The sequence below is a fragment of the Vicugna pacos genome, chromosome 22, assembly GCF_048564905.1.
Source record: "Vicugna pacos chromosome 22, VicPac4, whole genome shotgun sequence".
NCBI classification, from domain to species: Eukaryota; Metazoa; Chordata; class Mammalia; order Artiodactyla; family Camelidae; genus Vicugna; species Vicugna pacos.
Genome location: NC_133008.1, coordinates 26564609 through 26579126, shown reverse-complemented (window position 1 = coordinate 26579126; position 14518 = coordinate 26564609). Strand labels below are relative to the sequence as shown.

The 14518-nt window shown below is 52.2% G+C and overlaps 1 protein-coding gene across 13 annotated transcripts in view; it reads right to left on the bottom strand.

Annotated features, from left to right (window-relative positions):
* SMARCA4 (SWI/SNF related BAF chromatin remodeling complex subunit ATPase 4) overlaps positions 1-14518 on the bottom strand; it is an 80659-nt gene that overhangs the window by 51455 nt on the left and 14686 nt on the right. For all 13 annotated transcript variants that reach the window (XM_072947732.1, XM_072947733.1, XM_072947721.1 and 10 more), the window contains exons 3-13: positions 13348-13480; positions 12137-12541; positions 11766-11864; positions 10759-11017; positions 8435-8561; positions 7697-7870; positions 7104-7277; positions 5733-5900; positions 5591-5641; positions 1265-1395; positions 1029-1086 (exon numbers count right to left, since the gene is read on the bottom strand). In XM_072947732.1, the coding sequence (XP_072803833.1) occupies positions 1029-1086; positions 1265-1395; positions 5591-5641; positions 5733-5900; positions 7104-7277; positions 7697-7870; positions 8435-8561; positions 10759-11017; positions 11766-11864; positions 12137-12541; positions 13348-13480 (1779 nt within the window). The remainder of the gene's footprint in view (positions 1-1028; positions 1087-1264; positions 1396-5590; positions 5642-5732; positions 5901-7103; positions 7278-7696; positions 7871-8434; positions 8562-10758; positions 11018-11765; positions 11865-12136; positions 12542-13347; positions 13481-14518) is intronic.

The window sequence follows — 14518 nt, the reverse complement described above, 5'->3', positions numbered from 1 at the left end:
AAAAACCTAATATATTAATTTTTTAAAATATCACAGGTCAATGGGGAAGGGATGGACTAACAGTGTACCACTTGGCTTAATTCTCCTGGGAGGGGGAAGAATGTACTTCACCTCATACCTACCCAAATCCCAGATACCTGGAGAGGTATTAGCGAGTGTAGTGCAAACAGGACTACCAAACCAAAAGAAAGACATGGGTGACCATCAAGCTGATTTTGGGCTGGGGTAAATGCACAAGGAACACTTAAAAATTCAGTTAAAAAACATTCACAACTGATGAGAAATAAGCATAGGAAGCAAACCATTCACAGAAGAAATCTAAATGGTCAGTGAATACCTGAAAAAATGTTTAACCTTAATGGCAAAGATGTGCCCATTAACATTCCCTTTTTCAAAACTGAGGGAGGTGGCAAAGCTTTTTAAAAGCATTGTAAGACACTCGCACCCCGGCTGAAGGAGGAGTGCAGGAGAACCCCCTTCTGGATGCTAACTGTGCAGAATGAGCCCTGCCTTCAGATGTTGCAGCCCCAGGGCTCCCTCTGAATCACCCTTCCTGAGGAGGCCGTCCAAGACAGGGAGGGACAAGGCTCTCGTGAAAGCCTGTCAACCAGGGAAAATCTAAACATCACCGTAACCTGGCATAATCAAATGATTCAGAGAAGATACACAATAAATGTGACAGTTTATAATGTTTCCAAAGAACAGATTATAATGGGCAAACTTGTACATGACTTATTGCTCACAATTTCATACTGATTTTTCTGGAGGGGAGAGCTGTTGGGTACCTGAAATGTGACTAGTATGACTAAGGACATATGAATGAGGACTTTTACATTTAATTTAATTAAAATGGAAGCAGTGCTGTGTGGCTCGAGGCTACTGTATTGGACAGAGCAGCTCCAAAGCACCAACTTTCAGCCAGGATGGGGCCTCAGCTGCCCTCTGCCCACCCCCTGGCCCATACGATGCCTGGCTGGAGCGGGAGGGGGTCACAGAGCCCGATCGACAGCCAGGAAGTGAACTCTTACCTCCTCCTCTTCTTCGGAGCCACTCTCTTCACTATCAGATCTTGGAGCTACTTCATACCTAGAAAAAAATATTGGTGTTTTAATATAAATCTCCCCAGAACCAGCATGACTCACTTTTCTTAGCAAACTGGCCCTTTTCAAATGTAAGCAAAATCACTCCCAGCTGCTAGGTGCCCTGAATGAGGCCAATAGCTGACTCAGGTCCCGCTGCGTCTGGGACATGAGGTCCCACTCACCCGGGGTTCATCTCCAGCCAGGCCTCCAGCTGCCCTGCTTTAGGTGCGTCTGTGCCGGTGAGGATCTTCCCACTCTCCACGTGGATCACCTTGACAGGTAGGTCGCTCATTTGGCTGGTCTCATCCAGAGGCTGAAAAAGAGTCACACGTGTGACTTGAGGCTCCGTCCTGCCCACGCCTCAGGCGTCCTCTAACCGTGGCCAACTGGGGAAGTGCCATTCCAACTCCATGCTCAAAAAAGAGCACACAAACGTGACCAACGATTGTGGAGAAAGGTTAACTGTGTATTAATCATTCAGTAAAGATACATATGACACAATGATGACAGCTGCTTCTTTGAAGGAACTGATAGACATGTTTTCAAATAGATAATTTAATCATATAGCCCCAAATTCAAGAGTATAGAGTGTGGGCTCACCCCATCCCTGTCGCCTCGTCTGACAACGTGTCTTCGTGACCCCCCAACAGTATCAGTTTCCAGTGCTTTCTTCCAGACCAATTCCACACGTAAGAAACAAGGATTCAGGTATCCCCCGACGAATGATTACACTATTCCCATTCTCCTGGCCCTTGATTTTTTCCACTTACACTGTCTTTGCAGACTTCATCAGGGATTCTTACTCTTCTCTGTTAAACAACTAACTAGAATACTTGAAAAATAAAACAACTTCCTTTTAGCAACAAATATGGAATTCCTTGATTTCTTATTTTGAGTTATCAACTTTGGAGGACATCCTCAAATTTCCAGGAGACCTTCAGGACAAGGATGAGGATGGAAACCTCTGTCTGTATCTACCAGGAACTTATACCCCTCCCTCTAGAGCTGCATTCGCCGTCAACACTGGCCCACAGCAGAGATTTGTCTCCATGCGTGTCAAAATCCCATCCTAAAGCAGCCCACCACAGAGGGGGACGGCAACCCCCCACCCCCACGAACAAGCTCTGAGGGCTGCCTCAATCAGTGACTTTCATCCCCGTGTCCTTCCTGGGAGCAGTTAGGGTGCTGATGGTGGGACCTCCCCATCCCCACAATTCTGACTGAACTGCTCTGGGGTGGGGCTTGGTCCTCCCTGTTTTTCCAAAGCTCCGTAGGTGATTTGAGTGTCCAGCCAAGGCTGAGAACCACTGGGCGAGAACAAGGACAATCAACAGCTGTCATCAAGTGATGCTTCCCGTTACTAAACAGGATGAGCAGCTGCCGTGATTACCCAACAGAATTCCCTGAACCACACTTTCCTGCTATAGGACTCCCTCTGAATACCCCCAAATGGCCTTGTGAAGGCTATATGCTGCAGTAAAAGGCCAGCCCAAGTTTCCCTTAAGAAATTTCAATTTAACATTTCAAATAAAACCACATGAAGTAAATACATATTTGACTTAATCACTATCGTCATTCATTTCTGGGAATCTGGCTAATTAGAAAAAGTGTGCATCTGCTATGGAATGAATTGTATTCCCTCCCAAATTCACATGCTGAAGCCCCAGCTCTCCAGTGTAACTGTATTTGGAGATGGGGCCCTCGGGAGGTAATCAGGGTTAAATTAGGTCATAAGGGTGGGGCCCTCATGATGGGATCAGTGCCTCCAGAAGAAACACCAGCTCTTGCTCTCTTTCCCCTCATGTGAGGACACGGCCAGAAGGCAGTAGTCTACAAGCCAGGAAGAGAGTCCTCACCAGGAGCCAATCTTGCTGTTCCTTGATTTTGGATTTCCAGCCTCTAGGATTATAAGAACACATAGTTCCACCTTTTAAGCCACCTAGGTGTTTTGTGATGGCAGCCCAAGCGAAGAGAGCATCAAAAGGTAACATACAAGGAGGCTCATTACAACGTGTGCAATAGAAAGACGGGAAACAATGGAAACAGCCACCAACAGGGGAGTGGGGATATGGCTGTGCATCCGAGCTGCTCAGGGCTGGACCTCTGAAACAACTACCAATGGAAAGCAACCTAAATAGTTCTCAATAAGAACAATGAAATAGATTCTGCTATATGAATACAATAAAATGAAAACAGAACTAATGGCTTGACATGGAAAGTGGCCCATGATACCCTGCTAAGCAGGAAAAGTGTAGCTATGTCTAGATTGACCCAAAGGGTCCCCAAACAAAGCAAAGACTGTAAGCACAAAGGTTTCTGGAAGGGTGCAGAGGAAACACCCAGGGGTCAGTATGCAGGCTCCTGAGAGGACAGGCAGCACGGGGCTTGCACTTTTCATGTTATCATTTAAGGCTTTTTCTACAAGAAGTATTATTACATTTACGATTTTAAGAAGCAAGCAATGGTCACCTCTCTAACACAGTGACATTAGGGAAGTAAGTGTGCATGAGCTAACATGGAAAGACTAATGCAGTGCCAGGCGGGGGTGAAAAGCCATTCGGCGGTGCATGCACAGAAAGGGTCCCGGAGCACACACACAGACAGCTCCCTGTGGTTTCGCTCCAGGAAGCGGGACTGAGGAGAAGCTGGAGGAGGGGGAAAAGGAAACACTTTTTATTCATACACCTCTCTTCCAAATGAGTATGTTAAGTGAGAATGGCTGCCTTTAGGGAGAGGAGAGGTTGTGGGAAAGATGGGCCTGTGGGGACAGCAGCCCCTCCCTGGGTCACTTTGGACGTTTCTGACTTTTGGAACCAGGCTAGTATTTCACATACTAAACACACAAACGGTGAGCAAATAAATAAAACCAACAAGGGTGGGGGGAACCTCACGAATGAGGGCACGAGAGAGAACTAATCTTCTGAACGCGGTTTTTGGAGCGTGTACTTTCAGTCCCAAACACTGACCTCTAGCTAGGAGGCTTCTTCTGCAGGGGGGTACTTGTTAGCCATTCTGAATGTGCTTCCTGTGTGCTCTAGGACGAGCAATGAGTGGCAGATGGGAGCCAGGTTTGAGACTATTACAATATGGATAGGGAGAATGACAGAGAGAACCCTGTGGTATTGGATTAGAATGAGAGAAATCAGTGTGACCTCAAGGTTGTTAATATGTATAATTAGCAATGCAGCTGTGTGTGCGTACATACATCTGTTTCCTAGGTCTGTCTGCTGAGAGGGCCCAGAAGCAATGACACTTTGGTGGTAATGAGCACACCTGGATCTTGGTTTCTGAGTATTCTTCTGATTAAAGAAATCAAGGCTCTTGGAGAAACGGCTGAGTCCAGGACTCAGGCAGGGAGACAAGATAAGCCTGGGCCGTTTTTGTGTGTGAAAAAGTCAGAAAGCCCTCAAAGATTGATGGAAAGCCCTCAAAGATTGATGGGGACACGTCAAAGGATGTAGGAGCCAATGTGAAGGGACTCCTACTTGCCCAAACTGGAAACATTTGAGCATTAAAATAAATGATGATACGGCAGAATTAAACTAAGTAAATCCATTAAACTAAATAAGAATCCATGAGTCGGAACCAGGGGTTGGCAAACTATGGCCCACAGACCAAATAACAAAGAAGGGAAAACTTTTCCTTCCTGTAAAAAGCCGATAAATGCAAAAGGAATGATGGGGAGGAAAAATCACCATTTTGTAACCATTACTGCAAAAGCTGATACAGGCAAAGATAATGGATGCAGAAACCAGCTGGGTGAAAGTTTGAGTTACAATCTGTTTACGTAGTCTGAGCAGCTCTCCACAAGGTACTTAATAACTACAAAAGGAAGCTGGAGATGCCTTGGCAGACAGCAAGAGATCAAGGTTAACATCGCCAGTGAGAGAAGAGCTGTACGCCACACCCCCCTCCATGTGACACAGGGAGAAGCGCACTGCATCACCTCAGGGCTTTCTGTTGCTGTGAAGGACACTGGAGGGTCAACCGGTGAAACCTTAACAAGGGCTATGGATTAGATCACAGCGCTGCATCAACATTCATTTCCTGGTTTTGAGCCTCGTACAGTCATGGAAAAGAACAGCCTTGCTTTTAGGACGTACGTCCTGAAACACACAGAAGCATAAGGTGCCGTCACATCTGCATCTGACTATCAAATGGTTTATGAAAAAAATGACATGTGAAAAGCAGGAATCTGGGTGAAGGAATTCTCTGTACCGTTCTTACGCCTCTCCTGTGAGTTTGAAATTTTAAAGTAAAAACTGAAACATAAATAACAGCACACGCATAGAAAAAGGCTTGGAAGGAAACACAGCCAAGAGCACATAGTGTCCTCTCTGGGGACTGGGACAGAGAAGGGGGAGTGTAGCAGAGGACACACATGGATTCTTACCATTGCCATATACAGCTTTTATAATTTAAGAGAAAAAAATATGTTAAAGATGAAACAGACCTAATTTCTGGGGCTGGGCTGGCATTTCCACAAAGAGAAAGCTCTAGTTTCTTACCTCGCCGTCAGGTCCAATTGCAGGTGTCTGTCCTTCTGCGTTTTCTGCCTTCTGGAAGGGAAGAGAGACACAGTCACTCCCTGACGGGGAGGCCGAGGCACACGCGCAAACACAGCAGCTCCAGTCCCACCGGGGGGCGCACCTTCTTTTTCTTTTTCTTCTTCTTTTCCTTGGCGACCTGGGCGGCCTTGTGCTGCCGCACCAGCTCCGTGAGGTTAGCCACGTACTCGTCCGTCTGCTGCAAGAGGTAGGCCAGGCGCTTGTCCTTCTTCTGGTCGATGAGCTTGCGGTACCCTTCCTCGTCTTCGGCCTGCGGAAGCGTGCGGTTATGGGGCGTGCTTGTCACACACACCAGGCCTCTGGCACCCAAGGCAGGCAAACCAGAGTCAAGAAGCCCACAGGGCTGTTATTAACCAGCAGCTGCACCCATTTAGGGAACACGGAGCTCACACCCGGAGCTGTGCTGTATTCACACCCTTCACATGACTACTGGCTCCCCTTCAGTGTTTCCCCAGTTCCCACCCAGCACTAGGCCCCGCAGGACCTGCTGGACAGACATGCTCCTGCCAGAAGCATGTAAAAGTCCTGTCCTTGCTGAGCACAAACACACCCAGATCCCAACCCTGCTCTCCACCTAGTCTGTGCCACATCACTCTCACAGACCCCCGAAGCAAGCCTGTCCCAGCTCTCCGAGAAAACACCGGACCACGTCGTGTGCCCCCTCCCTCAGCTTACAGCCCCACCCGAGGCTTCCCATCCTGGTCAGAACTGAAACCAAAGCCCGCCTCATGGCCTGCAAGGCCCTACGTGACTGTCCTTGGGACTCCAACCTCACTCTGCTCTGCACCGTGCTGCTTCAGGGGCTACTGGCTGGGCCTTGCACACGGCATTCTCCCACCTCAGGCCTCTGCCCTCGGCTCCCCTACTGCTGGGAGACGCTTCCCCCAGGTCTCTGCATTCAAGGGTCAGGCCCACCCTGCCTGGACCATCCTCTCCCTCATCCTGCTTCATTCTTCTCAGTGCGCTTTTCACCATCTGAACTCTTCGGCTTGTTCCAATTGGGCATCTGTCTTTCCAGGGCCAGCATGAGCCCCATCAGGGCAGGGACTGCACCCTTCTCACCACCATGGCCTCGACCACACAGCAGTGCCTGTCAACATCGGCCCGACTAGAGAACCCTCTGTGAATACGTGGTCACACACAAAGGGTCGGGGTGGGAGTCAGGCTCACAGCACTGGGGGCTCTCCCACCAGGAGCGGGTCCACCTCCACTTCTCAGAGAGCACAAAGCAGCCAGCTAACTGGCCAAGGTCACGTGGTCACTGATGGTGGAGTGACCCAGCAGAGGTCTGAGGCCAGGTCTTTCGGACTCCTAAGCCCAAGCCCTTTCCTTCTCTGTCCTGCCTCTAACTCAGAGCAGCAAAATACCCAAAAGGAACCCTGGGGCGGTCGATTCCCGTGCCTGCGACACCCAGTGAACCACAAAGGGACCAGGTTCTGACGGCGAACTGTACCATGAGCCGCCGCATCCTCTCCTTCTCGATTCTCTCGTTTTCCTTCTTCTGCTCCCGCTCTGTGTTGGCATGGTAGGTGGCCACCGCCTTGGTGAGTTTCTGGATCTTGCCTGTGACCGACCTGTGATATTCTTTGAAATCCTTGGCATGCTGAAGAATGCTGTTGAGGTATTCCTGCAGGATGCACACAAAAGACCAGAATAACTATGGGACAGGAGTCACTGGATCCTTGCTCTCTACAGAACACTGGGACCCATTTCAGGCCCAAGGCCTTTGCACCTGCCCCATCGATCTGGAAAGCGCCTTGCACACACATCTGCGTGGCTCCCTCCCTCGGGGCTCCACTCAGACCTCACCTCCGCAGGGAGAACCTCCCATCCTGAGTAAACGGCTCCTCCATCTCTCCTTATCCCCACTCATGTTCCCTACACCCTATTACCTCCCAGCATGTTACACGTGCATTTGATTATGACCCACCTTCCCCTACTATTTGGTTTTGTCCGCGGACATATTCTTAGTCTCTAAAACACCATTATAACGAACAGAAAAGAGAAGCACACAGCGGGCTGAGCCGTGAACCGAACCCGGCGCACCTGGTGCTTCTGCCGGCGCTTGCGCTCCTGCTCGATCTTCTGCTGCTTCTCCAGCTTCTCGGTGATGCGGGCCTCACGCAGTGACTGCCGCTTGCTGCGCTTGTAGGCCTTGGCATTGAGGGCCGTCTCAAGAGCCGTGTCCCTCCTCATGCACACCACCACCTCCTGCCGCAGCTTCAGGAAGGAAGAGGAGAAACTGGCAACGGGCACAACTGTGGGATGTCCACGCAATACACGCGGTTCCACGTCGCAAGCTAGGCAGGTGCTGCCACTCCCAGAAGGATCCGGAAGCACAAATGTGTGCATGGGAAGGTCACGGTGGGGCATGGGAGGGGTGCTCACGCATGAGGCACGCACAGTGAGGAGACGGCCGCTTCTGGACACCCAGCAGAGCCTCTCCTGCCTGCAGGTCTCCCTCCCTCAACCACAAACAACATTTCTCACAGGTCGTTCGAAAGTAAAGGACCCTCAGAAATAGACCCATCCAAGTCCCCTGCTTCAGACTGGCCACTGCCACCTGAGGGAAGACCCACATTTATTCATCCCGTGAATGGTCAATGTCCCCCCGACGGGCGGGGCGTGGGGAGGAAGGAGCGCACAGTGAGTGGGGGTGGGCACTGCTGCTGTCAATGGCCAGGGCACATTTAATCACTGCCGGGTGAGCAGCTCTCTAATCTAAGCATAAACATCAACAGAAAGGGCCCTCTTCCTGAAACAACAGCCCGCGCCTGCGCCCACCTGCCTCTGGAAGTTCAGCAGCCTGAGGGCCTTGAGCTCGATGGTCGCTTTGGTACGCAAATCCCCGGCCAGGGACCCGGGAAGGTTTTCAAGTTCCTGAATTCGGTGTGCGATGCGAGCCTGTAGCCTAGGGTGCAAAGACAGAAAAGAGGACAGGTGATGAGAGGTCTCGCCTGTTTACAAGGAACCCACTTGTTCCCTTTCTTTAAAGCTGTAGCTTTAGGAGAATCTATCCCTTGACGAAGGCTGATACTAGTCACTAGACAGGAGATGGCTCAGGAAAGGATGCCAGCTGCTGCACAGACCACACACAGGAGGGCAGCACGGAGGTCTTGGGAGCCGCGGCAAACAGGAAACCTGACAGGGCACAGCCGACCTATGGCACTTCAGCAGCATGAGCCAGCCCCTGGAGTCAGGCGGGCCAGGGTCTCCATCCCAACCCTGCGAATCTACCTAGCCCATGAGCCTCATGAACTCAGCTATAAACTGAGGAGAACCTGCAGAGCAACCCTACAGGCTTGGTCTTAATAAGGGTGATAATCCCCTTAAGTCTTTCACACTTATTTATCAAGCACCTACTGTGTGCCAGGGACCATTCCAGGTACGGGGCTGCATCATTAAAGACTTACAGGGCTGTTTGCTGCTGTCATGAGCTCACAGCTTTATCAGGAAGACAAGCCATAAAAGAGTTAAAAAATTAAGTATCCATGGTAATCCCAGAGAAGTACTTTGAGGAAGGGGCTGGAGGTGAGAGGTGGTGGGGCCTCTATAAGGTGATGACTGGCAATAAAAACTAAATAACCACAAGGAGTCATGTGCAGCATGTGCAAAGGCCCTGGGGCAGGAATAAGTCTAACTTGTTCAATGGAGAGAGGACTGGGGAGAGTTAGGTAGGTGAGGACAGAGCATTAGGCAGGGGCTGAAGAGAAAAGTGTTAGTCAGTGGATAATGGGAAGCCAGTTTTAACCCAGGCAACAGATCTAATGTAAGTTAATTGCAAAAAGAGTCTTCAAAAGCTCTGTGGGAAACACACTGTGCAGGTCAGGATGAGAGCAGGGAGGCTAGGAGGAGGTGCACACCAGATGGCAGGGTGAACAGCATTGAGGGGAAAGAGCTAAGAGCATGCACCATGGGGACACCGGGGATAAGAAGTGCAAGCAAGGGTCAAGAGGCCACAGGGTCTGTAGTCCACTCGACTGCTGGATGGTAGATGCCTGGGAACAGAGACAGGAGGGGAAAGTGTGGGGCATAAGGCCATCTGGACAGGCCAACTTTAAGCCATCCAGATGGAGCTGGAGGGGAGGCGCCTGGGTACAGGGGCTAGCGCTCCAGGACACATCACAGCTGGAGATGCACCCTGGAGACAGTCATTAGGCAAAGATTTACTGATGTATCTGGGGATTTACGGTGAATGAGGCACAGCCCCCTCCCCTGATGGAGCTAACATTCATCAAGGGAGGCCAGCCCTGAACCAGTTATAAATGCAATGGAGAAACGGAGAGTGCAAGGTGCTATGGGAGTGGATCTCAGGCACCCCCAGCAGTGTGAAAAAGGGCGATACAGACCTACTGTGCACCAGGCATCTCACACAGCATCTGGGGCCCAGGAGGCCTTGGCAAAGCAAAGAGCAACTAGCGATGTTCAAGAGATGTCCACCGCAAAACTTGCTGGGGAGCTTTTTGAGTGAGGAATGAGCCAAAAGTTGGATAATACACTGGTGGTGAGGAGAAATGGCACTTTCATTCCAATGTGTACCTGAACAATCTCCATGGAGAGCAGTTTTGCAGAATCTATAAAATTTCCATGTGCACGGAAATCCCCCATACCCAAATAATGCCATGTTTACAGATTTATTCTGACGTGAGTGCACATGTGTGAAACGAGAGGTATGCAAGTGTATTTATCATAGCATGGTTTTAATGAAAGATTAGAACCATCTGTTGTCCATTCAGGGAGTCAGTCTCCTGACTGGCTAAATAAATTATGGTTCAGCCACCAGGCAGAATGCAACCAGAAAAAAAAAAAGAGCTTTTGCTGTACAAACAGGGGATGATCAAAGGCATGTTGCTATGGGAGGGAACACTGCGCACATCACGCACCATTTGGGGACCACACACATCACATACCATGTGGGGACATCATGTACCGTCTGCCTGTATACACACAGAAATTTCTCTGGAAGGATGCACACCAGGGAATTGGGAGGCTGGGACAGAGGCAGGAGGGTGATTTCTGGCTGCACACCCACTGGCCTCTAAAATTGTGAACCACATCAGCGTGTCAGGGCTGACCTGGGTAGAGACACCAGGCAGCAGCACCCTCACCTGTACTCCCGCTCCTGCAGGATCTCCACCGGGTCCAAGCCCCGTGGCTTCTGGATAGGGGTGATGCGGCTCTGCTTCTGGTGGAGCGGCACCATGGGGGCGGGCTGGGCCGGCTGCCCCGGCGACTGTGTCTGGGGCGGCATCACTGGGGAGGCAGCCGGCGGGACAGCGGGGGGTGCGGGTGAGGGGCGACCTGTCGGCTGCGGGGGTATCAGCTTCTGAGGAGTGCTCGTGGGAGCAGCAGCATTCGCCATGGGTCCTGGGGCAGGGGAGGAGTCAAGAAGAAGAACACAGCGTTGAGTTCCAGGTCAGTTCCAGGTGGAAATGAAACGCCCTCCTGCCCTGGGGTTTGAGCTTCCTCTGGATTCCAGCTGACATGGCCCTTCCCCAAGTCTCCCACTGGCCCAGGTGCTGACCCTGGTGTGACCTCACAGGACCAGCTGTTCCCTGACTTTCTTCCACCACAGCTCTAAGGAAATCCTACTTAAGCGACTAGCTCTTCAGTGCCCATCGCTGAACCTCAGGCTCCAAGAGGATGGGGAATGAGCCCATTTTATCCACTGCTTTGACCCAACAGATGTGACCCTCAAATACTGACGACTACACTTTATACAGAACACTGGGGAGCCCTGTCATCCTGCCTGCCCTCCACGGTGCTGGGGAGCATTCCCAGGAGGGAAGGGGTCAGCCGTCCCGGAGGACGGTATCTAAGCTGCAACTGCACCTCCCCTCAGCCTCTCACTTGAATCACACAGTGGACTCATTCCCAGTATCCCTCTCTTCCCACTATCAGCTTAGAGACACCAGGTCACCGTGACCCACAAGACAAGGGAGGGAACCAAACCCAAGCCTTTGGGAACCGAGCAAGCCGGGTGAGACCCAAAGAGGACAGCAGGAGGAAGGGAGGATAGGTCCTCGGCCTGCTCGCTCTGACGAGGCTCATCTCAGGGTTGCACAATGAAAGCTCCACTAGGGAGTTAGGGCACAGATGCGTCACCAGAATTTACCTTCAGGCCAGGGCTTGGGAGGCCCTCCGGGAGGCTGGCCAGGCATCCCGGGGGGCACGCCTGAGGGTCCTGGGGGGGGCATGTTGGGCCCTCCCATACCTACATCCAGGAAGAAACAAACAAGCGCATAAAACGAGTCCTGTGTTTCTACCTAAAACAGCCACCGCCACCCCCTGCCCCGGGGACAGCCTTGGCTCCAAGGGACACACCCAACAGGCCCCTCATTGTGGGCACCAAGGGAGAGAAGGGGGAGCTAGAGAAACAGCATTTATCGTAACAGCAGCCCTGCCTCCAGACACTGATGCCCACACTCCTGTCAGTGCACTCTGAGACCCCACCCCAACCCAAGGGCCGTAGGCAGCAGGCCTTACCATGAGGCCTGCTGTAATTTGGAGGTGCTGGTCCCGGACCTGGCCCAGGGCCAGGGCCAGGGCCAGGGCCAGGTCCTGTTGCGGACACGGAGGGTGGAGGTAGTGTTGGCATCTGCTGCTGCATCCCAGGCATCGGCCGCTTCCCCTGCACCGCCATCTGCAGGTGGTCAGGGAGGGGCTGCCCCCGGGCCAGCATCTTGTATGCCATGATCTGAGCTCTGAGCTGGTGCAGCTGGTTCTGGTTAAATGGGGTCGAGCCCCGGTTCTGCTGCCCCAAAGCCTGGGGGTCGGCGCCATCCAGTGGGGCCCCTCCTGGTCCGGACGACATCTGTGGGCCCGAGGACGGGCCACTGGCTGGAACCGGACTGGAGGCGTGCTCAGAGCCCCCCAGGGGTGAGGGGTACCCTGCAGGGAAACATGGATACAAGCAGTCACTCAGTAACACACGTCCAGTAATTTTTAAGGCAAGGACGGTAACCTTACCACCCTGCACACACCAGTCCCTACCCTGAGACAGGGGATGGCCAAATGTCTCATTCTCATAAATCAAAGAAGAGGTACCCGGAGGGCACACCCTCACAGCCTGGTTGGCAGCCTGCACAGCTGCATTGGTTTGACCCACCTTTCAGCAACATGTCAACGATTAAAGTTGAAACTATGCAGATCTAGGCTTTCTCTGGGCCTGTCCGCCTGCCCCTCAGCTTGGCCAGGCCCACTCCCCTCATTTCTGTTATCCACAGAGCCCTTGAGCTTCCCACTCCATGACAGGGGGTCATCTATTTCATCATTTCTCAAACTTCCCTGTTTGGAAAAGTCACCTGCAGGGCTTGTTAAAACAGAGTCCTGCCCCTCTCCCAAGATTCTGACTCAGCAGGTCTGGAGCGGGACCCAGGCACCTGCATTTCTAAGACACTCCTGGGTGGCACCAGAGCTGCCCTCCTTTGAAGCCCAGCCTGCCCAGCCCTGGTCTAACCCCCAGTGCTGACCACGGGTCTGCCCCTCCAGTGTTCGCTCTCCTGGGGGCTCCAGGACAAGACGGCCTGAACAGGGCACCAGCCAAGCCCAAGCTAACCAGCTCTCTGTGGCAGGGTCTCCCACGGGGCTCAACTGTCCTGGATCCTCTGAATCCATCTATGGGACACCCAACTAGGCAAATGACCTCAGGACTCCCAGAGGGTGACAAAGAGGAAAGAAGAGAAACAAAACCATACCTTGAGAGTGCTGGTCCATGGGGCTCGGCGGGGGCCCCATGCCTGCGTGGCCCCCTGACCGCAGTCCCATCCCCTTCATCTGGTTGTAGCGGGGGTCATCCGACATGCCCTTCTCGTGCATGGACTCCATCGGCTACGAGAGTGGACACACAAGGCAGGATCAGCAAGGGGGGACAGGAAGAGGCAGCAAGAAAAGCATCACCTGAGACAAGTTCAATGTCACTGAAAATGTCTGTCCAAAGCCACCACAGCATTTACTGCCAACACGACCAAGTGGCTTAGGTCCAAGACATGGTCCTGACATCTAGTTAAGTGTCAACGCAGATGCATAAGACAATGCCACCCAAGGGAGGGTGATGGCCTGGAGACTAGTGGTCAAGAGGCAAGGGGACATCTAGACTAGGACACCAGGGGGAGGGTGGGGAGACAGCTTCAGATGGCCAACATCTCACAAGGGAAGGACACACACAGCTCCTCGTCAGGAGCAGTTTTATCCGGGATACCAGGCTTCCTGTTCATCATCACAAGAAGACCTTGTCACCATGGATCTTCAGATCAGGGACTCTCTTTCTGGGGGGGCTATAAATTAGACACAGGAATGCCTGCCCATGAAGTACGGTAACAGTATGTCAAATGCCCTCGCTTTTGGTCTCCTCCCTACTTGTTGAGCAGGAGGCTGTGTGCTGCATCGTTCCGTCCCTCCTAAGGGGCACGATCAAATCCTGGTGGAAGGGAAACACACCTTTCCCCTTCTGATGCTTGGCACTAAACACTCCCCCTATGGAATGGCTGGGAAAGGGGATGTTTTCCAAGACCCTTCCAGGCACTCTGTAGGCTCAGTTAATACGAATGTCCTGCTCTCTGGTCAAACAAGTGGCCCAGCAAAGTCAGCTACAGCTCAGGGTGTGCTGTGAGAGGACGAGGGGAGGGCCCCTGGCTGGGAGCACAAGTGGCAGCTTCACCAGCAGGAGAAGCCATCAGGATGCCAAGCAGACCCCAGGGTGGAGCCCACTCCTGCTCCTTCTTTCCTGACCAGAAGAGCTGACTGACGGGCTCACTTGTGTGGGCAGGGTGGGGGCCTCTGCTCCTAGACCAGACACATGGCAGGAGTCTGACAGACAAGTGTCACATGTCCCAGAGGAAGAAACAAAATGGGCAGAGAGGGAAAAAT